Source organism: Heterobasidion irregulare, assembly GCF_000320585.1.
Source record: "Heterobasidion irregulare TC 32-1 unplaced genomic scaffold scaffold_07, whole genome shotgun sequence".
In the NCBI taxonomy this organism is placed as follows: Eukaryota; Fungi; Basidiomycota; class Agaricomycetes; order Russulales; family Bondarzewiaceae; genus Heterobasidion; species Heterobasidion irregulare.
The window spans coordinates 1,005,623-1,030,029 of record NW_009258203.1 but is presented as its reverse complement, the minus strand read 5'-3'; the positions used below and the strand labels follow the sequence as shown (position 1 = coordinate 1,030,029).

The 24,407-nt window shown below is 52.6% G+C and overlaps 11 protein-coding genes across 11 annotated transcripts; 4 read left to right on the top strand and 7 right to left on the bottom strand.

Annotated features, from left to right (window-relative positions):
- Nucleotides 1–200: 200 nt before the first annotated feature.
- On the top strand, nucleotides 201–1,966 carry HETIRDRAFT_419442 (uncharacterized protein; the record flags this gene model as incomplete). Its single annotated transcript, XM_009550040.1, has 7 exons — nucleotides 201–338; nucleotides 392–407; nucleotides 464–591; nucleotides 647–1,022; nucleotides 1,078–1,548; nucleotides 1,608–1,859; nucleotides 1,923–1,966. 7 exons carry the CDS (start codon nucleotides 201–203, stop codon nucleotides 1,964–1,966), a joined length of 1,425 nt encoding a protein of 474 aa, XP_009548335.1.
- On the bottom strand, nucleotides 1,209–3,896 carry HETIRDRAFT_477388 (uncharacterized protein). The gene is made up of 8 exons (XM_009550039.1): nucleotides 3,848–3,896; nucleotides 3,748–3,790; nucleotides 3,418–3,693; nucleotides 2,432–3,365; nucleotides 2,332–2,368; nucleotides 1,923–2,278; nucleotides 1,608–1,859; nucleotides 1,209–1,548 (listed from the first exon to the last, which is right to left on the bottom strand). Exons 1-6 carry the CDS (start codon nucleotides 3,884–3,886, stop codon nucleotides 2,147–2,149), a joined length of 1,461 nt encoding a protein of 486 aa, XP_009548334.1. The 5' UTR covers nucleotides 3,887–3,896; the 3' UTR covers nucleotides 1,209–1,548; nucleotides 1,608–1,859; nucleotides 1,923–2,146.
- A 135-nt stretch (nucleotides 3,897–4,031) lies between these two features.
- On the bottom strand, nucleotides 4,032–5,183 carry HETIRDRAFT_410453 (uncharacterized protein). The gene is made up of 5 exons (XM_009550038.1): nucleotides 5,091–5,183; nucleotides 4,973–5,035; nucleotides 4,667–4,723; nucleotides 4,569–4,608; nucleotides 4,032–4,512 (listed from the first exon to the last, which is right to left on the bottom strand). Exons 1-5 carry the CDS (start codon nucleotides 5,162–5,164, stop codon nucleotides 4,171–4,173), a joined length of 576 nt encoding a protein of 191 aa, XP_009548333.1. The 5' UTR covers nucleotides 5,165–5,183; the 3' UTR covers nucleotides 4,032–4,170.
- A 410-nt stretch (nucleotides 5,184–5,593) lies between these two features.
- HETIRDRAFT_435112 (uncharacterized protein) lies at nucleotides 5,594–8,089 on the top strand (the record flags this gene model as incomplete). Its single annotated transcript, XM_009550037.1, has 1 exon — nucleotides 5,594–8,089. The coding sequence occupies one exon, from the start codon at nucleotides 5,594–5,596 to the stop codon at nucleotides 8,000–8,002; it is 2,409 nt and encodes an 802-aa protein (XP_009548332.1). The 3' UTR covers nucleotides 8,003–8,089.
- Nucleotides 8,090–8,192: 103 nt separating this feature from the next.
- Nucleotides 8,193–9,485, bottom strand: HETIRDRAFT_49391 (uncharacterized protein; the record flags this gene model as incomplete). The annotated part of the gene is made up of 7 exons (XM_009549652.1): nucleotides 8,193–8,249; nucleotides 8,306–8,481; nucleotides 8,549–8,803; nucleotides 8,868–8,955; nucleotides 9,014–9,050; nucleotides 9,116–9,219; nucleotides 9,279–9,485. 7 exons carry the CDS (start codon nucleotides 9,483–9,485, stop codon nucleotides 8,193–8,195), a joined length of 924 nt encoding a protein of 307 aa, XP_009547947.1.
- A 1,427-nt stretch (nucleotides 9,486–10,912) lies between these two features.
- On the top strand, nucleotides 10,913–13,667 carry HETIRDRAFT_63728 (Nucleobase cation symporter; the record flags this gene model as incomplete). Its single annotated transcript, XM_009549671.1, has 16 exons — nucleotides 10,913–11,114; nucleotides 11,248–11,341; nucleotides 11,406–11,476; nucleotides 11,535–11,636; nucleotides 11,690–11,784; nucleotides 11,847–11,931; nucleotides 11,983–12,004; nucleotides 12,067–12,212; nucleotides 12,271–12,353; nucleotides 12,420–12,578; nucleotides 12,638–12,711; nucleotides 12,769–12,838; nucleotides 12,903–12,957; nucleotides 13,016–13,080; nucleotides 13,140–13,265; nucleotides 13,321–13,667. Coding segments are annotated over 16 exons (1,627 nt in total), but the record flags the coding sequence as incomplete, so codon positions are not given.
- A 432-nt stretch (nucleotides 13,668–14,099) lies between these two features.
- On the bottom strand, nucleotides 14,100–14,731 carry HETIRDRAFT_452866 (uncharacterized protein; the record flags this gene model as incomplete). The annotated part of the gene is made up of 2 exons (XM_009550036.1): nucleotides 14,100–14,241; nucleotides 14,304–14,731. 2 exons carry the CDS (start codon nucleotides 14,729–14,731, stop codon nucleotides 14,100–14,102), a joined length of 570 nt encoding a protein of 189 aa, XP_009548331.1.
- Nucleotides 14,732–15,162: 431 nt separating this feature from the next.
- HETIRDRAFT_322630 (uncharacterized protein) lies at nucleotides 15,163–17,838 on the bottom strand (the record flags this gene model as incomplete). Its single annotated transcript, XM_009550035.1, has 9 exons — nucleotides 15,163–15,659; nucleotides 15,717–15,814; nucleotides 15,871–15,952; nucleotides 16,006–16,331; nucleotides 16,387–16,505; nucleotides 16,569–16,916; nucleotides 17,030–17,540; nucleotides 17,604–17,662; nucleotides 17,731–17,838. 9 exons carry the CDS (start codon nucleotides 17,836–17,838, stop codon nucleotides 15,163–15,165), a joined length of 2,148 nt encoding a protein of 715 aa, XP_009548330.1.
- Nucleotides 17,839–18,042: 204 nt separating this feature from the next.
- HETIRDRAFT_477377 (uncharacterized protein) lies at nucleotides 18,043–19,433 on the bottom strand (the record flags this gene model as incomplete). The annotated part of the gene is made up of 6 exons (XM_009550034.1): nucleotides 18,043–18,248; nucleotides 18,307–18,463; nucleotides 18,522–18,567; nucleotides 18,622–18,696; nucleotides 18,757–18,987; nucleotides 19,041–19,433. 6 exons carry the CDS (start codon nucleotides 19,431–19,433, stop codon nucleotides 18,143–18,145), a joined length of 1,008 nt encoding a protein of 335 aa, XP_009548329.1. The 3' UTR covers nucleotides 18,043–18,142.
- Nucleotides 19,434–20,455: 1,022 nt separating this feature from the next.
- On the top strand, nucleotides 20,456–22,525 carry HETIRDRAFT_322274 (uncharacterized protein; the record flags this gene model as incomplete). Its single annotated transcript, XM_009550033.1, has 9 exons — nucleotides 20,456–20,640; nucleotides 20,698–20,789; nucleotides 20,842–21,041; nucleotides 21,105–21,217; nucleotides 21,281–21,728; nucleotides 21,813–21,960; nucleotides 22,038–22,055; nucleotides 22,157–22,245; nucleotides 22,358–22,525. The coding sequence occupies 9 exons, from the start codon at nucleotides 20,456–20,458 to the stop codon at nucleotides 22,523–22,525; spliced, it is 1,461 nt and encodes a 486-aa protein (XP_009548328.1).
- Nucleotides 22,526–22,882: 357 nt separating this feature from the next.
- On the bottom strand, nucleotides 22,883–24,182 carry HETIRDRAFT_117157 (uncharacterized protein; the record flags this gene model as incomplete). The annotated part of the gene is made up of 3 exons (XM_009550032.1): nucleotides 22,883–23,201; nucleotides 23,300–23,742; nucleotides 23,838–24,182. 3 exons carry the CDS (start codon nucleotides 24,180–24,182, stop codon nucleotides 22,883–22,885), a joined length of 1,107 nt encoding a protein of 368 aa, XP_009548327.1.
- Between the last annotated feature and the right edge of the window lie 225 nt (nucleotides 24,183–24,407).

Below are 24,407 nucleotides of genomic sequence, written 5' to 3'. Positions count from 1 at the left end.
GCCTGAGTACGTGGTGAAGGAATGATTTATTGCCAAGGGAGATGGAGGACGGCAAGCCACGGCAATAGAACGCTTGCTGATGTGACTTCATATTTGGAACTCCGACCCTCATCAAAATCTGAGTGAACTTGAGTCAGTCTTGAGTCACGTCCAGCTGCGTATCTTTTTTCCTTGGAATTGTATTCAAAATCACCTCCATCATGCCTGGAGACGAGACACTTCAGAAAAACCTTGACGAGTCCGACTCAGAAGAGGAGGAGGAGGAAGAGGCGATCCCAATAGTAGAATTCGATGCAACGAAACTGACACCCTTGTCGCCTGAGGTCATCTCAAAGCAAGTGAGTAGAATTCGGCTTCGTAGCTTGATTGTAAAGCTCAGTATGTTTGACAGGCTACAATCAACCTGGGTGCGTGTAGAGAATTCGGCAGAAAAGACGTCCAAGTTAACGCATCTCGTTTGCAGGGACGATCGGGCATGTCGCGCACGGAAAATCAACGGTGGTGAAGGCGATATCAGGGGTCATGACCGTTCGATTTAAGAACGAGTTAGTCAGGAATATCACGATCAAGCTCGGTTATGCCAATGCCAAGGTACGTCACGACCATCCTGCCTTTTAGCCTATGTTTTAACACCTTTCCGTTCAAGATCTACAAGTGCGAAAATGACGCCTGCCCCAGGCCAGGATGCTACCGCTCCTATCGATCGGACAAGGAGGATAACCCTCCTTGTGAACGTCCAGGCTGCGGTCACCGAATGAAGCTCGTCCGCCATGTCTCATTTGTCGACTGTCCCGGGCACGACATTCTCATGGCCACCATGCTGAACGGTGCCGCAGTCATGGACGCTGCGTTGCTGCTGATTGCCGCCAATGAAACATGCCCACAACCTCAGACGTCAGAGCATTTGGCCGCCGTCGAGATCATGAAGCTGGAGCATCTCATCATCTTACAAAATAAGGTGGATTTGATCAAACAGCCGCAGGCACTAGAGCATCAGAAGAGTATTACTGCGTTCGTGAAAGGTGCGTTTTTTTGTCCATTTCCCCTACATTAGGATATTCAATCGTAAAATTCAAGGCACTGTTGCCGAGACTTCACCAATCATTCCCATCTCTGCCCAACTCAAGTATAACATCGATGCTGTCAATGAATACATTGTCAAGCGGATTCCGATTCCTGTTCGCGACTTCACTTCTGATCCACGCCTCATCGTCATCCGTTCCTTCGACGTGAACAAACCAGGTGCCGAAGTCAAGGACCTAAAGGGCGGTGTCGCTGGTGGATCCATTCTTACTGGGGTTCTCTATCTGGGTCTGGAAGTCGAGATCCGCCCGGGGATCGTGACGAAAGACAGCGCCGGTCGCAATCGGTGCAAGCCCATCTTCAGTCGCATTGTCTCGTTGCACGCAGAGAGCAACCACTTAGACTTCGCGGTCCCCGGAGGATTGATCGGTGTTGGTACGAAGATTGATCCCACGCTCTGTCGTGCGGATCGGCTAGTGGGGCAGGTGTTAGGCGCTGTTGGAAAGTTGCCACAGATTTTCACTGGTGCGCTGTCCACACTGGGATATTCTCGCATAACGTGCTCACCACCCGCTTTCATGTAGAGCTGGAAATTAATTTGTTCCTGCTGCGTCGGCTGCTCGGTGTCAAGACAGAGGACAAGAAACAAACCAAGGTTACGAAGCTCGTCAAGAACGAGCTGCTCTTGATCAACATCGGCTCCACGTCTATTGGTGGTCGTGTCCTCAGTGTGAAGGCTGACCTGGCGAAGATCCAGTTGACTTCGCCTGCATGTACGGAGGTGGGAGAGAAAGTTGCTTTGTCGCGTCGTATTGAAAAACATTGGCGGCTTGTTGGTGCGTCATACTCTTTGTTCTCAGTGCGGTTAATAGCTCAGATTTTGTATACATCTTTTTTAGGTTGGGGAAGTGTGCAGCGCGGGACTGTATTAGAAGTAGACTAAACCTCATTCTGTCGTCTCATTGTATCCCTACTTTCCGGCTAGAAATGTTGTCTTAACAGCTCGACAACTCTGTGACACCGATCATGGGTTTCGATGATATGCACAGCAAAATTATCCTGGTGTAAATGAGGTGAGAGTATGTATGGGCCATAACGCACAGGGGGCATAGATGAGTGGTTCTCATCGGCGTGATGGGTTAATGAGATCCAGATTCTTGATATCGACTCCCTCGAACGACCGATTCTTCACCCTTCTACTTTCAACCTCCTGTTTAGCGTACCAGAGGTGGAGTAACTTGATCGCGTCCTTTGCCTGCTCAGGTCGTTAGTGAAGACAGTCCGCATTAATGGATACAGACGACATACCACGACGAAGATACCGAGGCCGAGCAAATTTCGCCACCTGAAAACCCAACCAATGTTAGCTGCAGAATGGAACGTAGATTGATCATGCTCGTATGCATACCACACTGGATCGCTCTCTGTCCAGACCCTACTTCCTTGCCACAATGTCTTGAACATGAGCTTTATTTCATGAAGTTTATCGCCACTATGCCATGGGTACGCTCGCGGCAACGACGGGGACCATATAGGGAGCGTCTTGCTAAGCAGGGGCCTGGCAGCCAATATCTTGGACAAAATTGGAAAATATGCAGATAGTCGGAGAAGCAGCGAGCCCATCCAACCTGAGACACGCGGGAGTATGAGTGCCCCGCCAATCGCGCGCCCTATGGATCCCCCAGTGAGCCGAATCGTGCGCTCCGCGGCCACGCCGGCGTCGTTCTCGTCCACAGCATTCTCGTCCACTTCGGCGTGGTCCGGATTCTCCCCAGCCGCTCTCAGTGGTGGAGGCGCTCCTGCTGCATTGTCTTGGTTTGCTGGCGGGCCATCATCATGTTGATGAATCCGTATGCGCAAGAAGCCTGCAGCTCCACCTTCGTCGTTGAGCGCCCATTCCACTCGCCTCAACGGCCCCTGCGGCGACTCGCGCGAGTTGACAACCAATCGTGTCAGCCTTCTGAGACCAAGATTATAGATAGATTTTACAAATGGGAACAGCGCGCAGACGAGCGTAGGTGAGGGAGGCCAATATCGCGCTGGGGAGTTGGGGAAGACTGTGCTCGACAGCCAGCTATCTGGACCGCGCCAGGGCCATGAACCAGCAAGACCAGCCTGAGGGGCAGTCGGGGGCCATGCGAAGAGGAGTGGGATGAGTGGTGAGATGGCAGAAGCAATAGGGGTGCGGGAAGCGATGAGACTTATAGGGATCAGCGGGAGGTTGATGAAAGCATGCCATGGCCAGTTGGAGGGCTCATCGGTCAACAATGCATCGAACATGTCCTTGCCTAAAAAGCATCGAACAGCATAGACACCGTAGCTAGTGAAGACGACATAAAGTGCTGGTGGGTCTGATATGAGACCAAATCGGTATCAAATGCGACGAGGACGTACCTCCGCCAAAGGATAGTGTGGTGATCCCCACACAAGTGATGGTCACTATCTTCCCTACACGCGACAAGCCCCGGTTGATGGCATCCAACAGCCTGAGAGGACGAGGGTTATAGCTGTCCAGCTCGTAGTGGGCACCGCACTGCGGGCACTTCAGCGCGTTGGCCGCCCGGTCCGGATTCTGCTGTGCGGCCTTGATCCAATGCAATAGACACGATTCATGGGCCACGAGAGTGCAATTGCATGGGTGAGTCCACACCCGCGGAGGATCTTCCGGCTCTAGGGGATGCACTTAAGACAACAGAGTCAAAACACGATGGTGCATGGGCATACTGTCATATGTTTCCTCCTCCCGACATATATAACAAAGCTTGACCTGTATGGTGTGTGCTTCTGATTAGAATTTCCGTAGGGCAATGTAGAGAAGTCTAACCCGTAGATCGTTTATTGTAGGGACCCAAGGCTCTGACATAGCGATGACCGTAGTGTTGAGATGAAGAATTCCATTTGCGTGTAACCCCAAATCAAGGACCCGTCAGCCACACGCGTGTCCCGCTCAGCAAGAAATGGCCATCCGCCAGATATCACAGACGAAGATGCAAACAATTTTCAACATTGTATTAAGGCAAGTACATTGAAAGAGAAACAGGAGGAAAAACTTACGCCTGCTTCCAGGCATAATTTTGGTCACTAAGGGGCAGCGAAAAGGGAAAGGAAGAAGAAAGCTAAACAAAGGGATAACCGGTCTGCTTCGACTCAGGACTCGTATGGTGGTGTTTGAGCAGCATCCTCTCCTTCCTTCTTGCCATCCTCCGGGGGTGGCGTTCGGGGCTTGTCCTCCTTAGCCCGCTTCTCCGGAGTTGGGCTTCGCCTCCTGCGCTCGGGGCTCCTGCTGTGCTTTCTGTCCCTCTCCCTGTCGGCGTCCCTATCCTTGTCGCGATCATCACGGTCCCGGTCCCGGTCTCGGTCCCGATCCCCCCTGTCACGGTCGCTGCGACGGCGAGGGCTCCGAGAACGGTCGCGGTCGCTGCGGCGGTGAGAGGGAGGAGAGGCACGACGGTCATACCTCCAGACCGATGACGGAGGGTTTTTTGCCCACTGCGGTATCGAAATGAATATGATATTGAGATACATGAGCGTGAATATGAACTCACCTGAATACTCAGGCGCTGTCCTTCGAAGTGCCTCCCATGCCTGATTGCGAGAGTCATGAATGAAGATTGAGAAGACAGGAAGAAACAAGGCCACGTACATATCATAGTATGCGTCTTCAGCGTCGCGGTTGCTACGAAACTCGACGAAGGCGTAACTGCGATGGGTTCGAAGGGGCACGTTGAGCGTTCGGAGGGTCGAAGCGGGGGGGATTGCGGGAAGTACGATCGATCGACGACGACGACGCGATGGAACCGTAACAGCGGACGAAAGCGAAAGACGAACGATACGACGCGCTCAGCGATAGCGGTGCATTTATTCGTGCGCGGATTCCGATTCCGTGTCGCTTGGATCGCTCGACTGCGGCAAAAAGGTGCTGAAGAGCTTTTGAGGGGAAAGAACTTACGGGTTGGAGTGCGCGTGGGGGTTGCGGGGCGCAGGTACGTCGCATCGGATGAGGGGGCCAAAGCTGAAAGAGAGCCACTCAACAACACGCGACAAGCAGTAGAACGCGGTGAGCGCACCGTTCAAATTCGTAAGCGAGGTCTCGCGCGCGCGTGGCGGGATGAAAACCGCTGACGAAAAGAATGCGAGGCATGTCGACCTGAGAGTCAGTACTTATACCGAGCAGCTCAAGCGGAAGAGGGAAAGAGGAGCGGGCACACAACGCCATCAGCGGACTCTCAATTCGCCCTCTGTTGCTCATTGTTTGCCTGTGGCGCTGGCGGCGACCGTGACACCGCAGTGACACCGTGTCCGGCGCGGTAGTCGCATTTGCGAGGGATTCTCGGCGGATATATTGCTATGGGCTTCGCAGGTCGTGTCGGCGCATCTAAACAAGGAGCCTAACGAAAGAAGAGAGAATATGAGCGTATCCATAACGCACTTTGCCCAACGTCACTGCGACTGTGACGAGGTGTCACACCATCGTCCCTCCTGCCTCTTACTTTGAGCCCACTGACAAGTCAGTTTTTCTTCCTCGAACCTCTCATTGCTGATTTCATTGCAACTCAGATGTCTGTCTCGTATGCAGACCTTTGTCCGTCTTTGGGGAACATCTAAAGCCAGAAATGCGCGTTTCCTCGCGACGGCGACCCCCTCTCCTGCTCTGCTCGAATCCGACGCTAGGCTCTACTGGTCACTTCGCCGAACCCTTCGAGTGCTCGCCCAGACAATAAGACGACGATCTCGCGACCCTGTATGGAACGTCGTAGATTTACGGGGGAGTCACCTGCAGCGTGTGAAGGCATTGCAGGCTAGCGGTATCTCCGTAGCTACCCACCGTCAATGGTCGCAAGCGTTGCATGAAGGCAGCGAAGCGTCGAACACGTCTGGCCCTGCAAACGAATTCAATGACACCATCGCCCGCTTAAACCTGAAGCTGATAGACGATGTGCAATTCAAAGACACTCTCGAGTTCGCGTCTTCCGCACAGCCCGCCATCATCAAAAACGATCAGCCACCAACCTACTTCATCCTCTATATTCTCTTCCACCTCACCCGAACTCCTGCACAGGCTCATAGGGCCCTTTCGTTGGTCATTGGTCACCTTCCGTATGCTACCCCCGAAAATCGCCCTCTGCTTCTTTTGGTCACGGCACATATTTTGGCTGCACACAGGGACTTGCCCGCGTTAGACCATTTGGTCTCCATCTTCCTCGCTCTACCTCTCTTCAGTACCTCATGGCATTTCAACTTGCTCCTGCAGGGCATCGCTCGGTATGCTGTCTCTCCGGACAGCGGCCGTACCATGGGCGGTCTTGCCGTCAAGATCTTGCAAGTCATGCGATCCCGCGAGCTGTCTGTCCTGTCCGACACATACACCATTCTCTTGCGGAATCGGTACATTACGACAGAGTTGGCCACCACTCTGAACGAACTCATGATTGCTCAGGGCTTCAGTCCAAACATAAAACACCTTGAATTATATGCACACGTATTCGCTCGTCGTTCTGCTATTCGTCTCAGCGACACGTATCTCCGTACCGTTCGTAGCATGATAGGTGAGAAGGAGGAACAAGACTCAGACGCTTATCCCAAGACACCCAACACGGCTACATATCGGTATCGCCTCAATCTGATCAGGAGCAATTCGAAGGTCATACAGCGAAATGGACGGCCTCCACTGCCTGAGGACCCGGCGGAGTGGGCAGCCCAGTTCTATGCACGCGCGCAAGACAAATCAATACCCGGAACAAACCTCGTCGAGTATTTCGCGTGGTGCAAGAAAAAAGTCCCGTTCCTCCGCCCCGCCACAAATGTCACATACAGCATCTTGATGAGTGCTTTGCTCTTACGTCGGGATTATGAACTTGCGAAAGAGGTGTGGGATGACTATCGTGCTTCTGGGCTTCAGTTAGATCGACGCGCGCTGGGAGTAGGACTCGAGGTCCTCACCCGGGCAGGAGACCTTCAAGAGGCCTTTGATCTTCTCGAGAAGAGTTATTGGCGATCGAAGACCATTCAACCCACTTTTTGGCCACACAGGAATATTTTGACCAAGGGGGCGATCGATATCGTGACGATCAATAGCTTCATGAAGAGCTTGTTAATCGTAGGCAGGCCCGATCTTGTATATATGCTATGGGAGAACATGGGGACTCTTTACAGCACCAAACCTGACTCTGAAACCCTCCGCATGCTTCTAGATGCTGCTCGGATGGCGTCCCGCTCCTTCGAATCACTCTCTGGTGCTCTTCGCGAGCTTGGCTTCCGTAACCCATTCCATCGAAACACGCCACCTCATGAAGGGCCTTCGTCTATGACTGAGGCTCGCTTGCTCATCCTAGCTCAGTTGAGAGATGCCGCTAATGACCACGTCAAGCCTACGAATTTTTGGGGCGACGTTGTAGCCTGGCGTCGTGCGTGTAGCATATTCAGGGATATAATCCTCAGTAATTGGCCCGAGCTCGTGCATGTCCAATCCCCTGCGCAAGCTCTTCGGACCTCGAGCGACGACATCGCCAGTTCTCCTATGGTGGAAATCAAGCGTACCCTTTTCCCTCCCCATCCGTCTCACTTTCAACACGCTTCCGTGCATATCATTCCCGAGCATGCCGTTCTACACAAGGGGCTGTATCCATCGGTTGCATATTCTTCCGTAGACCCCTCTGAGCGCGCTTTCGTATCATACATCGCCCTCCTCGTCTCGCAGTCACTCGCATCGGACATTCCTCTGGCCCTCGCGTGGATGCGGGCTCTTGACGTGCACCCGTCGCGTAGCACCATTGCATTGGCGCTGGTGAGTTGGAGAGAGGTGAGCGCCAGTGCACCATTGTTGGAGACGTGGAGTCGCGGTAGCAGCAGCAGTGAATATACGAAACTGGTTGATTGGGTTTTGGATTGGGTTGGGGAAGAGAACATGCCGTCGAATGAAGCGATTGGGAAGGCTGTCAGACGTGTATCGTTTCTACGCAGGGGCTCCGTGTCGTGGTGATAGAAGGTCGAAAAATTGTTATAATACGCTCAGCCACCACACTATGCTTGTTCTACGCGAGTTTTCAACTGCATTTCGATTCATGGGTCTGATTGGTGTGAACAGGCTGCGGGCCCTTGGCTTAGCTTGACATTGAGTACATATCGGGTTATCTCGTACATTGACATACATATTGGACCAGTAACGATCCTCATCGCAGGAACGCCCCATTAGTCTCCTCTAACAGAAGGTTATATTCCGGTTGGAACTGTGAAGTCGTCATCAAGCTACTCCCTCGCTCGGCAGTCAAAGAAACGAACGTACATTGGTATAACTCACTTCCCACCATTGCAGTGTATTGGCGGTAAATTGCGCATCTTCCTCCGAAATGACAGTCTTCTTACGGCCGTTCGCAGCAGCCGCCTCGGCCAATAGCTGGACTTGGCATTGCCTCTCAAGTGAAGAAAAATTGTAGACGGCCTCATCGACGGTAGTTCCAACTGTGAAAATTGGCGAAAGATGCCAACTTATTTTGAGCGGGTCGGTTTATAGAATAAATACACCTACGGGTTAGGAGGCCGTGGTTTTGAAGAATGCAAGCCTTGAATTTTGGCCCAAGGGCTGCGGCGATATTCTCGCCCTCTTCCTTTGCCAATACTATGCCGCCGAAGTTCTTGTAGACACCGAGGTTATCGTAGAACAAGCACGCATCTTGCGTGAGGGTCTCTATGGGCAGGCCAAACGCGGACCAGGCTCTGCCATGAATTGAATGGCAGTGGGCCGCAGCCTTGATGTCAGGACGTGCCTTGTGGATTGCCGAGTCTAGATGGTTCAGATTTCGAAGTGAGGAATGTTCGTGACATTATTTCAAAAATTCTGGGCCCACGGATGTAGAATCCCGCGGCGTTGATGGGCAGCTGGGCTCCGTGTTCAGTGACGTAGCCGTCAGGGCTGACGAGCACGAGTTTGGATTTCTGAAGGTCAGCAGAGCGTTCAGATCATACGGCAATGAAGTTGCAATGCGGGCCGTACGGTCATTGAAGAGAAGTGCACCGCGAATGGATTCATCCTGTGTGGACAAGTCAGATGATCGGTTTATTAGGACCGATATCGCCTTTATCGTAATACACTCACCAATAGTGCCCAGGAAGAACGGGATCCTTCACTGTGATATGACCCGAGATACCATCCGCATAGCCCAATTTTCCCCAGTAGCGAAAGGCGGCCGCCATATGTTCCTTGATGATGGATTAATGCCTAGAGTCGACGAGGTGGTTTATTGATCCTCCACACACACCTTGACCCATTCACGCTCTTCGTAAGGACTCTCGAACTTAGGTACCGAGCTCCATTGAACCCTTTCCTCCTTATCGCCCCTCCAAGCACGACGCAGAGGATTCTCGTCAAGGTTGCTCAAACTCTGATGTCCTTTAGAAAAGACTCCCTGGTCGACAACGTGATTGTCGACCTCAGAGCGTGACAGTCCTGAAGGAACTGGAGACATTGTGTGGATCTGTAGACGAGGTTCAGACCCCGAATGGGTCAGGCTGCATGGTCTTATACATAGGACGGCAATAACCTGTTTGCGATTGGATGTCTCGTTCTCAATCCAGTGACTCTGAGGGTTGTGGGACCTCTTCATATTTACTGTGCGAATGCACTGGCCGCGGCGACGTGAAGGGAGGAAATAGACCCCCTTAGCCCCGAAGTGGATGCTGGCCAAAAAGATGACAGATCCTCTCTCTCAGATGACGGGTTCACCTGTTCGCAAAATAAAGGAATTTCTGTTAATTTGTTCAGAAGCAACTGATCACAGGTTGACTTCGAAACCTATCATGGGACTCTTCTATTGAGCACAGGAGACAAAGAGAGATGAGGCATCGACAACGCACAGTAAATCGTGTGCAGACCCGCTTGAACTGATCATCACAGGCGCTGAGTGAAGCACAGTCAATGAGCTCTCAAAATCCCATCGCATTAACGGAAGCATTATGATCGTTTATGTGAAACAATCAGTTGTACGTGCACAGATCTTCCGTTCGTTATCGCGGAAGTCCAACGGAACTACCAACGCAGTCTGTGAGGAATGCAATCAACGTCGCCTTATCCAGCTGATAACTTGATAGAATTCAGTTGCAGAACGGGCCTGACTAGAAGAAGGAAACCTTCGCGAAGAGGGTCTTGCGTCACCAATACGTTTGTCATGAGCGGAACATTTTGAATGTTAAATATTGAAAGCTGGCACTGTTGGCTGTGTGCATGCTGGCATGTCAGTGCTTTGGGACAGCTGAGCGCTACTTTGCTAGTCGGGAGCGGGAGGAGGGTTTGATGGAATCAAGGGGTCTCGTGAGGTCTCGCGTCAAATTGCTGCACATGGTCAAGCTTCAAGCTAGAGCGGCGCCCGAGAGTTGCAAAATAAACCAAACCACATTGAGAGAAGAGGTTAAGAGAGGTTAAAAGTCGAGCACTTGGACTGCATTTGGTCCTCGCTACCCGTTTCTGGGGCCTGATCTGTCCACAAATGGAAATCTCGATACAGGGGTCGCGGCTGTAACGCGGCTGCGTAGATGGGAGGACCCTGACCAGAACCGTTCAGGAACACCGTGTTGCCACAGTGCATCTTCTGGCATTTTTACGCAAAGATGCGGATCGACACTTGCCGTACGGACAGTACGATGCTCGGGACGCAGTTGCCAGTTTCGTAGTGCGATCACGGATAGAAAGAGAAATAATTTCTGAGACAGGGTGTTCGTTGGATTTCAGACCAAATAAGGACCAAGCGACAAGTCAATCGGCTTTCGGTTTAGTCAACCGCCCATATCGTACTTATGTACATATATGTGCGTCCGACCTTCGTTAGCTGCTGTCCCTGTTCCACGTCCACCGCACGAGCCTGCTCACTGCTCGTTCGTCCAGAGGCATCGGGTACATGATGGCTAGCTTCAAGCTTCGCATCGACCCGCAAGAAGTCACTTTTCGGGCTCCTGGGAGCGACTCCCACCATGGTGGCGAGGAAAGTGTGGAGGACATCAAGTGCCAGCCTGACCTCCTCCCTGTTCCACCATTACCCGACGGCCCGCGCAGATGGGGAACGTTCCATCTTTTGGGATACTGGATTGCTGAAGCTTTCGGTGCGTTTCCTGCGTTAAGGGTCGGATTTTCTGTCTTCGACACTTCATGAGAATCATGACTAACGAACATGACGAACACAGGGATAAGGTCATTTCTCGATGCTTATTGTCTTTGTCAGGGGTGCTCATGAAAAGTTTAGCCAATACCAGGTCGCCTCTTCAGCAGTTGCTGGCGGATTGTCTCCAGGTGCTACCATTGGGGCTGTTTTTCTCGGCCACGTCCTTGTGTGTGAGTTCTTCATTTATGAAAACTCACGTTGTCTCGCTCAATTAATAACCATCCGTAAACCTAGCTATCGCCTGTGCTGCTAGTGGATGGGTCGGCGCTACCTACGGCATCAACTTTCCTGTGTTCGCTCGAGGCGTACGCATTCTTCTTGTTGACTTATCAGACTTCGAAGATAAAGTTATGAGTTTTCCAGTCATTCGGGATCAGAGGAACTGCAATCGCAGTTGTGTGTCGTGCAGTTGCCGCCATCATATGGTTTGGGACCCAAACGTATCAAGGTGGCCAATGCGTCCAGGTAACGATCACTATCTCAGAGTTTTTTCATATTCTGACCCATATACTGTCCAGGTCATGGTTGGCGCGATCTGGCCTTCCTTCAAGGCCTTTCCAAATCACCTTCCCCCCTCAGCTCATGTCACTTCGTCACAGCTCCTCTGTTTCTTGTTAGTTTCCAAGCATCTATTCCCGAGAAGCTAATAATGACACAATATGTTTCTCGCCCCAGTATCTTCTATATAATTCAGCTTCCGCTATTGTGGATCCACATATCCAAGCTGCGATACCTTTTCGCAGTCAAAGTGGTCATCATGGTACGAGCATCTCTATGGTCCTTGTGCTCTTCGTTTAACTTTTGAGCACAGCCATTTTTTGGGTTCGCCCTGTGTAAGTCATACACTTTACGAACCTTTTTCGTGGTCATTATTAGCTCACGATCAAATGTTCAGTCGGCTGGGCAGTCGGACGCGCCCACGGATTTGGCCCCATATTCAATCAAGGTACTCATGTTACCGGCATGCCAGTGGCCGTTGCCTTCTTTTCCGCTATGACATCGGCTATCGCTCCTAAGGCCACTCTCGCTTTGAACATTGCGGTAAAGATTTTAAAGCCCATGTCAGTGGGAATGACTTGGGCTGACATGAGGATTCCAGGACTTTACTCGCTATGCAAAATCCCCGAGAGCCGTGGTGTGGACTAATATCATCTCGTTGTCCATCCCCGTCACTCTCTGCGCGTAAGACCTTCAGTTCTCATTTGCGTAGGGAAAGTGATCTCATCGGGCCTCTCGTTCATCCAACAGGATCCTAGGCGTCGTGGTCACTTCTGCGACGAAAGTAATCTACGGCGTGTCTACCTGGAACCCTCTCCAGGTCGCTGAGCTGTGGGACAATCGCGCTGCAGCATTCTTCGCGGCTTTCTGTTGGTCTCTTTCGGTCATCGCCACGAACATATCTGCGAAGTCAGTTTGCCCATCTTGACACTATTTGCAAGATACGAGTTTTTGATGTTTTGGTCTAGCTCCACAGCAGTAGGCAATGATCTTGCTATTTTGTTCCCGAGCTTCATCAACGTGCGTCGAGGGCAGTACATATGTACGTCAGGGAACAACATAGATAAATCAAGGTTTTGGTTCTGATATCATTCAATAGGTGCTATTATCGGCGTTGCTGCGTGTCCTTGGATGATCCAGAACTCCGCAAAATCGTTCACCGCATTCCTGTATGACGCTGTATTTTTTTTGTCTTCCTAGAAAAGGAGCTCAAACTTTCTCCCTACACTCTAGCGGCGGCTACTCCATATTCTTAGCGCCAGTCGCGGGAATCATTCTATCTGACTACGTGAGTTGTTCTCGCTCAAAGTGTTTTCCCACTAGATTGGTACTGACTTGACCAACAGTATATCCTTCGTCATCGTTACTTGGACATACCCAACTTATACCGCAAGGCTTCCTCGCCTTACTGGTAGGCGCTATTGGATCCATAATCTGTCGACGCGCAAGCTTGAAGCGGATTTTCGACAGGTATACCGCTGGATTCAACTTGAGGGCTGTTGCGGCTTTCACGCTTGCCCTGGTACCCAACTTACCTGGTTTCGTGGCCAAAGTCAACAGCAATCTCGACATTCCAGCTGGGGCGTCATACGTCTTGTACGCCCGTCTCTCATCCTTGTTCGCAGCGCATGTCGACTGATCATCACAAAAGCTCTGTGGTATGGCCCCTCGGTGTCGTCGTTTCCGCTGTCCTTTATCTCCTCTTCAATGTCATCTGGCCGACGATCAATATTAAACCGATTGTGTCCGCCGAGGCCATCGACGAGACCGCATCCCAGAGCTTGTACGGAGATGAGAAAAAGCAACCGCTCTCAGTCGATGGCATTTGACCTCGGATTCTTCTATTTGCTCTCCTTTGTTCATCGTTTTGCTGTGATATGCTCTGGATTTTAGATTTTACCGACACGTTTTGGAGGTTCTTGTATATTGTGGTTGTGTATTATTGACTCCTACTATCATAGATTTGTCTGAATATCATCTATAGGATTTTGCCGCATCATGCTACGCTCAGACGCGCATCCTGAGCGACTCCGGATTTTCACCAGAACGATCCCTCGTTGTGGGAAGTTTCGGAGATGCTCCGGACACCATGGTTTCCACTCAGCTTCCAAGACTGTTTCGAGTTCGCTTGTCCATCGTCCACCAAACTTCGCAGCCTACGATAAATCCCCTCGAGCGGCTATGTGTCACTCCAGAGCGACTGTTAGTTGGTGCTGAAAAGGAGCGAGGTGATGGACCTCAAACTAGTACGATGGGTGAATGGTCTCATCATTCTCGAAATTGATTTACGATTTTAATGTCCCTCCGTCGACCATGCAATATACAGATTTAAGAACATGCCTCCATCGAAAATATCTTCAAGTCCAATCTCGTTAATTTTTTTTTGCGTCGGGCGTAGGGAAAACCCTTGCCTAAGGTTAGGGTTGTTTCCTATGTAGAAACTCCAGGTTTCTGCTTCGGTTTGCCCGTCTCAATATCCCACTCGTCTTCGAGAATACTCATGAAAATGATGTCGTCCCATTTTCCTGCTACCCAATTTGATTTTCTCATCCTCCCTTCTTCGACAAACCCTCTGTCAAATATCAAAGAACACGTCAGGGTCGACAGAATGATCTTCGGTGCTGAATCGCTTACACTTTCCGATATACTTCGACCGCCCTCTCGTTGATTCCGAAGACTTGCAGCGATATCCTATGCAGTCCTTGCTCTTTGAGCCCGTGCGTGACAATCCATTCCAACAACTCCGTCCCGTATCCGTTCCCCCACCACTCTCGCTTGAGCGTGATTCCGATGTCCCCATTTCTGTTCTTTCCTGCCTCGACGCGCAGCGCGATGAACCCTACAAACTCATGCGTCTCTTTGTGCTCGGCAATCGCGAAAAGGGAAGGATCTTTGGTGAGTATATTGATGAGCTCCTCCTTGTAGTACTCTTTGGTCCGCGGTTGGATGCCCCATGAGGCGAACGTGAGCCGCTGGATTTCGTCATCGTTCCAAAGAGCGGCGAGCGGTTCGAGGTCTGTGGCTCTGTATTCGCGCAAATCCAGACGGCTGGTTTGGAACATCGTGGGTGGGTTGCATCGTCCCAGCATAACCGCCCATGCTTATATCGCGTAGTACTCCAGTGTTGCAAGGCGGTAGCGAGCTTTCGTGACTCGACATTTGCAGCCCTGTGCCTGATCGAAACACTCTCCGAGCGCTATCTGAGCATGTGGACGCCATACGGGGGCGCTTGACAGGTGACGAGGAAGTCCCTAACAAGCCTCTTCTCCGCTACGATCAACTGTCAGGCGTGCGCAGTCTCCGTAGCTGACCAAACACAGAAGAGAACCGTTCTGTGTTTAAGGAGGCTTGCGGGTGGCTCTAAATTTATGGCACCCACAACAGACCATATCTAACATGGCTTGAAATATGATAGCAACTAGAAACGTGAGTCATAGCGTACACAAGAAATGAGAAAACCCAGTAGAAGGAAATGACACAGACACGCGCTCGCTCAACCCTGAGCCTCGAAGTGTGGGATTCCAAAGACACTCCCATTGTCCCCATCCAGACCCATTAGGAAGGATTCCCAGTCTGGCCCAAACGCGTTCAGATTGATGTTCCATGCTGTTGGAGCACCCCACCCGACACCTCCCTGTACCGGATCCTCTACTGCCCCTGGCCCGCCGCCGACGTCGCCTTGTAAATGAAAATTCACATCCAGACGAGACTCTAGCGCGGCGACAACGCTGGTGAACTCCTCGGCAGATCGTAGGACCATAGCAACAGATTCAGCACGGGTCAGCGCGGCTTCGGCGAGATCCCAAAAGTCGTTCTGTTTTGCAGTTCGGAGAGCAGTGACTAGCCGATGAAGCAACAGGATAGGATTGTTGTGCATGTTAGCTTGCAAAGTTGCAATCCCATTAGTGGATGTTGCAAGGGGCGATGAGGTCGTAGCAAGGCTTAGTCGGATAAGAGAAGAAGTCAAAGAGGAGAGAACATGCCCAACATCTATACGGACCGACAAGATCAGGAATGGCCTCATTACTTCAACAAAATGGAACGTACAAACAAGCCAGAAGCCATCAAAACACGGAGACGTCAGAGAGCAGAAATAGTCGACGCATTCTCTGAACATCTCCAATGTTTCGGGATCTGGAGTGAAGCTATATATGCAAGCTGAGATCACGAGCGTCTGGAATTATACAACAGAGGCGCTTACGGGCTCCCAAGACCGATTTTGAGCTCTATCGAGATACGCCTAAGCATACATCGGAAGCCAAGTAGACATGTCATAAGCGATGCTTTGAAAAGTATCTCAGCGCCCCGAAGTAAGGCAAATGTTCCAAGTACTTACCGACACCGCTGGGCAGCACGTCGCTAGGTATTGCTTGTGCTTCGTCACTCCTGACCTCGTGCAGCAAGGTGCCGACGTCGACCTCAATCTCCATGACCATCCGCAGCCTGTCTTCCCGTGAAACAAGCTCGGACGACAGCGTGCAAACCCTCGCCTGCAAAACCGAGACAAAGTACGACAGGCGGCAGAGGTAGACGAATGACTTTGGCGAGCGGATTGACTGTGAAGTCGGACCTGACGTCGCGACTGCACTGGAGAGGGCTGGGAATGGCACGCTGTGGTTGTCACCTTGAATATGTGCAGGGCGAGAATTAAGAAATGACATCCTAAAAGAGTTGGAAGTGTATCAACGGGCAAGACGAATTCAAGCGCTATACTTACCATGCGTCGTGAATGCGCAAATCCCACCACAGGACGCGACGTAGATCCTTCTCCCAAGGTGGTAAAGCCCAATTCGTACAATCTATGTGTAGCCCCAACAGTTGAGATTGGGCAATAGTCTAAAATGAAGCGTCAGTCGCTACCACCATATGCTGAAACTTTTATGGAAATTTATGACATACTCTTGCCAACAAGATATATCTATACTCGGCATCCAGTACTGGTCTTCCCGATAGGTCGAGAAGTGCGGCTGAGATACTCGAAAGTCGTGTACTTTCCTGTCCTTTGTCAAGACTGCCCGCGAGATCAACTCGACGAGCGGCTCGCGCCGACGGTCGATACTCTCGACAATGACTCAGGGCCGTGAGGTACATTTTGCGCAAAAGCGGTGGTTTGAGGTGGTGAAAGTCAGACGGGGGTATGATAACAGGGAACGCGGAATTATGCGTGCGAATAAAGAGATCCACGAGAAACTCTTCCGAGGGCGGAGGGGTGAGCAATGACAGCGTTGCCTTCACGAGCGCGAACTGCTCTTGTTCTGGTTTGGCATTCATTCTTTCTGCAAGACTCTCGACAGATAAGCGCCTGCCCCAATCAGAGCAAAAATGACATACTTTGTGTTTTATTGGTGAAAATGGCATACTGAAGCGCACAGATGTATCAGTGTTCTCGATTCTTTGTCACTTGATGTAAATGTGATAACTACCCGAGGTTTGGATTTATCAGATGAAATCTGTCTGATGTATCCTGTATCTGGAAGCTCTGAACCAGATCCTGTCTGTCGATTTCCAATGGGCAAGAGATCGTCCGTCAGGAGAACAGTGAGCACATGGGGCTCGAGAGTGTCCGTGGTAGACAGATCCAGAGATGTAGGACCTGATATCGAAGCCGCTTGCTGACGCTCTTGCTGAGTGGCCGCCTCGATAAGCGCGTGCATTCCGGTGAAGTCGACGCTGGGGCTTGTACTTGTGCTGGCAGTCATACTCGCCCTTCGCGGCCGTTTTTCTGCTGCATACCCTTGCGTACCAGTCTCGCTTCCGGGAGAGCTGATGCTCCCAATGTGGGCACCGTCTTGATTAGGCGGCAATGCGCGCTTGGTAGGTTTCTTGCGCTCTGGCGGCAGTTCGTCAAACGTGCATGATTTACGCGTCTGCCTTTGATTGACAGTGGCGATGATTCATTTGTCGGGCCGCATGCAGCACAAAAGACTCGCTCACTGACACTCCACACAGGGTGGACCAACTTCGGGAATGGCACAGCGCGTCTTGGCTTTACGCTGGCACAGATCATTCAATGCTCACACCTCAGTCCATTGATCGAAATAGAATGTAAAGACACACTGACGCATGCGTCGCAAGGCCGATTCTTCCTCGATCGAAACGGCCTTGACAGAGTGGATGGAAGCAAGCCCACGGTTGAACTTGGCCCTGGGATAGACGATCCTTCTGGCATGCTCTTCGCTACGCGTCTCGCCTTGGGGCTTCGCGTTCTCGAGGCTATTCGTGTGGGACTGGCCGAGGATATGAAAGAGCGAGCAGCGACGAGAAGCACAAAACATCCACGTCTATGAATAATGTGGGGAACCGACACTCAACCGACGACTACCGCGCGGACGAGGCCCACAATCGCCTGACTCATGACGAAACAACACCACGTGATTCAGTCGCGTCGCGTCCAGTATCAAGCGATGCTGACAATGTACACGCTCCCTACACAAGAACTTAACACATACGACATGGCCATACACACCAGAGGATCAAGCAACTTCTTCAGGCTCAACAACACCAGCCCTTTCCGATATGAGGCCATAATGTTCCGGGCGCCGGTGCTTCTCGAAGCAGAACATCTTCGTCTTTCCTTGCCTGAGATGCATGGATCAGGGAATTCAGCGAATCGCCTTGAGAGAGCTTTCACACTCACACGCAGGCATCTAGATCAATATCGGCAACCACCACTTCGTCTCCGTCGGTCTTGTTCTCCGCGACGATGTGGCCGTTTGGATCAACAATCATGCTGCCCGTGATGAGTTCAAACTTTCCATCGTCCCAGCCGCAGCGTGCAGAGGTGATACAGAATGCTATAAGAGACGACTGATAAGCTCGTAAATCCATTCCTTGTGAGCAATCCAAACAAACTTGAGTTGCTGTATGAGTTGGATTGAACAACGAGTTTATGGTGGAACTAGTATTCATGGTGATATGTCAAAGGAAGCTGTGATCACGGAGGGATGCTCACTATTGCTTCCACGCGGGATTGATCTTGCGTCATATCAGCAGACCCCCACAGCAGAGGGGCATAGGCAGTAGTGTTCTAAGAATGCATCATTTCGCATGCTTTGGTATGAAGGGTGCACAATGATGAAGGACTCACAAATCCGATGCACATTATTTCTGTTCCCTGCATCCCATAGCACCTCCACCCCTCAGCCCACCTTCGGTCGTTGCAAATCATCATTCCCACAATCGGACTTCTCGTCTCGTGCTTCAGGTGCGGCGCTCTGAATGCTTGGAAGCCTAAATTTCCAGGACGGAAGTAGAGCTTTTCAAGCTGATTCGTTGCATTTGGATCGCTAACAGGCTCAGATGTCCCAGGAAGGTGTACCTTGATTCAAGGTCGATGAGCTGCTCCCGGTGTTGAGCTACTACAATGCTCACCTTGCGGTACTTGGAGAGAACTTTCCCCTTTGACACGTAGCTGGCGGTGTTGTATGGTGTGCCTTCGGGAGACTTCTCCGCGTACCCAACAACGACATCCACTCCTAGCTCGTTTGCTCGCTCGAAGAAAGCCTTCACGTTAGTCGAGCCCACAATTCCGGTCTCTGGGTGCTCGACTTCATAGAACGCATTCAACTCGGTTGCCTCACTCGGAGTGAAAACATACCGAGGAAAGAACGTGGTGAATGTGACCTCCGGAAAAACAGCGAGCTGGACGCCCTTTGAAGCAGCTTCTTCGAGGAGGGCTGTCAAACGTGCGAGCACCTCGACACGCGGCGTGTCGCGATCAATGCGCCCGACTTGGACGGCAGCGACTCTGAGTGGGCGAGTCATTGCAAAGGTCAAGCGAGGGAGAAATCCAACAGGATGCGTTATTACCAGTCACAAGGGAAGTGTGTAAGTTTATGGATTCTGGAAAGCCTGGATCGGGGTCGCCTTTAGCCGCGGCAAACAAATGGTACTCAGCACCGGATGAAGATTGGGGGGCCGCACGGAGCTCTCTCTTCCAGTGGTGGTAGGCCCATTGCGAGTTTATCGTGACGGTTCCGAGAGGAAGTCGTGGAAGACTTCGACCAGTATAATAGATTGAGATAGCGGCTTGGGCAACAAAAGTACACGGACAAGGACAAGCTTGTTCAGGGAACCTACCTCAAAGGGGTAAAGATGTCAGGAAGCTCGAGCGGTGCTGCTGAAAAACTGAAAATTGGCTCGTACCGATGAACGACGACGATGAGCGAGACGGCGGTCCCGATTTAGTAAGTAAGTAGTCCTATAAGGAAGGAGGTGCGTAATCGCTTGCCCTCGTTGCTGCCGATCTCGTGTGTCGTGTCCACGATGTGCAACAGCTTGCTGTACTGGACAAATCATGACCCACCTGACAGCTCCCACCCGGAAGTGCCCTTGTGACAAGTTTATCAGAATACCGCGTTTGACACGCACTGACCAGGCGGCACTAGGGGCCGCTTTATGCTGCCCCGGGCGATTTGACAGCGCAGGCCCCAAGAAGAGAACGGAAGCAATCCAAGAGCCCAGTGCGCCCCTCCTGTGACCTGCGCAGGCCAAATCTAACAATGCTTGACCTTTTACGGCAAGCAGCGCACTCACTCGCACTCACGGTACAAAGCCAATGTGCCGCGGCCAAGGCCAGGCGTCCGTCGGCGATCTTATCTTATCCGACCCCGTGCCGAGGACGGCCCTCCAAGCTCTCCTCCTGAGAACAACGTTGGTAGTTCCGGACTTGGCCATGAATGCAAATGAACTTCTGGCTCAAGAATCGAGCGTGCATTCACATTCCCACCTCCCCCCATCCCCATCTTCTGTCAGCCGACCTCTGAGCCACTCAGGCAGACCTATTCATGGCTTTTGACCTCGACCTCATCGTCCGGAACGGCATCGTTGTCACTGCGTCAGACCAGGTCGCGTGTGATATTGGGATCAAGAACGGAAAAGTGGTTCTGCTCGCGCAGGGGATTCCTGCGCAGGAAGGGTGTCAGGACATCGATGCCGAGGGGGGTTATGTGACGCCGGGCGGCGTTGACAGGTATGATATTCGTATGCGCAACAAAGTATATCGATCGCTCAAGCACATGCTGCACAGTCATGTTCACCTCGCACAGTCAGCGGCCGCGAAATCATTTGGTGCGCGGTCGGCAGACGACTGGACGAGCGGGACGCGGAGCGCCCTTGCAGGTAAGCATATCTTGCTCCAGTGGGCTCATCTTTTCTAACCCCTGAGGTACAGGTGGGACGACGACGGTCATCGCCTTCGCGGTGCAGAACAGAGGGGCATCGGTGGCACAAGCAGTCGCCGACTACCACGAGCTTTCCAACGCCCATGCGCTGTGTGATTACGGGTTCCATTTGATTGTGACCGACCCGACCCACGAGCAGATGCACGTCGAGCTCCCAAAGCTAGTCGCCGAGGGGATCACGTCAATCAAGGTCCCCATTTCGTCTTCTCACTTCATAGGAGTTTGAGGGCGCTAAGAACAAGCCGCTCCACAGATATACATGACGTATGCCGCCCTCAAACTGAATGACAGTCAGATCCTTGATGTTCTCGCCGCCTCGCGCAAGTACGGGGTTACGACGATGGTGCACTGTGAAAACGCCGACGTGTACGTATGCTCAGCCATCGTGACTTGCTTTCGACCCTTGCGCTCACTGTTCATTGCTCTCAGCATTGAATGGATGACCCGTAGCCTCGAGTCCCGGGGTATGACCGAGCCTTGGCACCACGGCACCTCGCGCCCGCCCATTGTCGAGGCGGAAGCAACGAACCGCGCGCTCGCGCTCGCAGAGCTAATGGACACCCCGATGCTCGTCGTGCACGTGTCCGCACCGGACGCGGTGCGCACGATCCGCCGTGCACAGACGCGGCTGCTGCCTGTGTACGCGGAGACGTGCCCCCACTACGCGCTGCTCGACGGCACGCAGATGCGGCGCGACGGATTCGAAGGCGCCAAATGCGTGTGCTCTCCGCCATTGCGCGACGACCCCCTGGACAAGGAACGCGTCTGGGAGGGCCTCGCGAACGGGACGTTCACCGTGGTGTCGAGCGACCATGCCCCGACAAATTATCACGACGAGAGGGGAAAGCAGGTAAGCGCGCCTCGCCTTTGTAAGCCCGTCTAGGAGAACAACTTGAGTGTTGACGCCTTCCGGATTGGATTGTGTTTGATGCAGCTCGGTATGATTCAGAACCCCGGGAAGCACCCGCGCGGGACATTCCGCACGATTCCAAATGGCCTTCCCGGCGTCGAGACGCGCACGCCGCTGCTCTGGAGCGAGGGTGTGCTCAAGGGCCGGATCTCGCCCCAGCGCTTCGTAGAGCTTAATTCTACCAACGCCGCAAAGCTCTGTATGTGCTCCTGTTGTCGCCGCTCAATCCCCGAAACATCACTGACCTAGCCTTGTCTCTCATTCTTTCATGCCTAGACGGCCTATACCCCCAAAGTAAGCCGCCCGATGGAAGCGAACTGCGCTTGTACACGTGTCGTGTATGCAAAATGAAGCTGACGAAATGGCCCTGGACTGCGTTATTTTTGTTTTTGCAGAGGGCACGATCCAACCGGGGAGCGACGCTGACCTGATCATTTGGAGGCCGGCAGACCAACGCAAGCCCATTACCATTGTCAACGAGAAGGTGCTGCTCCACCCCCTCTTCTTCCCTCCTTACCTTCTTCCATTCCACTCCGTTCTACATCTCGGCTTCACAGAAGGGCAAGCGCTGACATATCTGTAATTCATTACCGCAGCTACACCACGCGGTGGATTATACGCCATTCGAGGGCTTCGAAGTTCAAGACTGGCCTCGCTACACGATTCTTCGCGGCCAAATTGTCTACGATGGCTTGTCGAATGCGGTCACCACTGAGCCTGGGTACGGCCAGTTCCTCAAGCGAGGAAAGAGTTCATTGCCGTAAGTGCCTCCCTTGTTGTTCATGGCCTGCGAAGTTGACGGTTGTGGATCGTTCTATGGAACCATAGGGGCCCGAGGAACCAGTGGTTGTCAGAATGGCGGCCGGAATAAATAGAAAGAGGTCATCAATTGTTTCACGGCTAAGCAAGATGGGAGATGCATCGTGATTACTTACCTTTGAAGTTGCGTGCTTCGGATCAACATGATATCGCGTATGTGTAGTGTATGTATGTGTACAACTTCGGAAATGAATTTATCGAAATCGAAATAACAACGTTTCCCATGATGGGCGCAGAGGCGCTAAGATGTGTCCCGTGAAAGAGGAAGGGGAGAAGGAGGTGAGACGAGACGAGAGAGACTCTCAAACCAGTTCTCGCACGAGCCTCACGATCTCCTCAGCGCAGCCCCACGAAGACTGCCAACCCGCACCGGCATGGCCTACGTTGTGCAGCACCGGAATGCGCGCCCCTTTGATGACGAGATCGCTCCCACGTTCAAGCCGCAGCCCGCCCCGCCGTGCAGGTCGGAATCCGACGACCTCGCGCACGACGATGGCGTCGAGGTCCTGCGGCTCGGGGTGCCGCCCAGTCACACGCGCCGACGGCGGGCAGAGCTCAGGGAAGAGCGCGAGCGCGCGAGTCTTGATGTCAAGTGCCGTCTCGGGGCGCGGGTCGGGATGCCTGTTCACCCACATGACATAAATAATGCGAACAGACGTAAGATAAATTCGAACGTGTTGAACGTGAAACGAGACGAGAGAAAGGAGAGATGCGTTTACCAGTCATCTGCCTCCCTCGTTCCACCGATGACGACTTGGCCGCTTCGCCGCGGGATGATATATGTCCGTGCGCCGCCCTCGCCGCCGTCGAGCTTGCCTTGCTGCAGCGTTCTGCCTTCCTTGATCCACGGCGCTTCAAGAACGAGGACTTGGCCCCGGACGGGATATACATTGATGTCGTTGACATCTCCGAGGTGGAGTGAGCCCAGGCCGGTGCAGTTTACGATCGCAAGGGGTTGCAGGCGCGAATTTGTTGCTGGTTCTGTAACATAGGACAGGGCCTCGGTAAGCGAATCGATGCGCGCCCGGTGGACGCGGCCGCCCAGTGATGAAAAGCGGGCGACAAGCTTGTGAAGGTAGGCCGTGGTGTCCATCGTGAGCGAGGTAAACGTAACGGCGTGTTTCGCGAACGAGGGAAGTTCATCTACAGGAATTACGCGGAACTGCGTGTAGAAAGATAGAAACACAAAGAAAAGGCATGCGATGTGTCACAGACGGCGTGCGTGCCGGGGGATCAGAACATGTGAGAGCTGCTCACATCGGGCATGGACTCGAAGAAGGCGATGTGCTTTTCGCCCTCCGTGCCATAATATTCTTTCTGCGTGAGACGGAGGAGCGCACTCGTGTCACCCTCACGACGCTCTTCGTCGTCCATGACGTTGAATGTGACCCGATCAAGGCGCTGCTGACGGTCATCGTCGTCCGCGGCGAATGAGAGGTGGTGCGCGCCCGCCGCCGTCGACGCGTACGCCGGATCGAGCGGATCGCCAGGAAGGTGCGCAGCGACGGCAACAACACCGAACCCGGCTTCAAGGAGGCGTACGGCGGTGGTGAGGCCGATGATGCCGAAGCCACACACGAGGAGGGTTCGCCCGTGGTCCATGTATTAGATTATTGTGCCAGGATATCAGATGTTTGAATGGCTTGGAGTCGCCAACGTCGGGTGTAGCGAGCGGGTCGGAGCCAAAGGACTTGCTGTGCACGCGAAGCAGCGTCCACGGCCGCGGCGAACACCATCTGTCCCCGTTTCCCGGCTCCCTGATCCCCGATCTCATGTTGCAAACTCGAGCTCGCCGGTCTTCGCCGCTGCACACTCCTCCCTCGACGC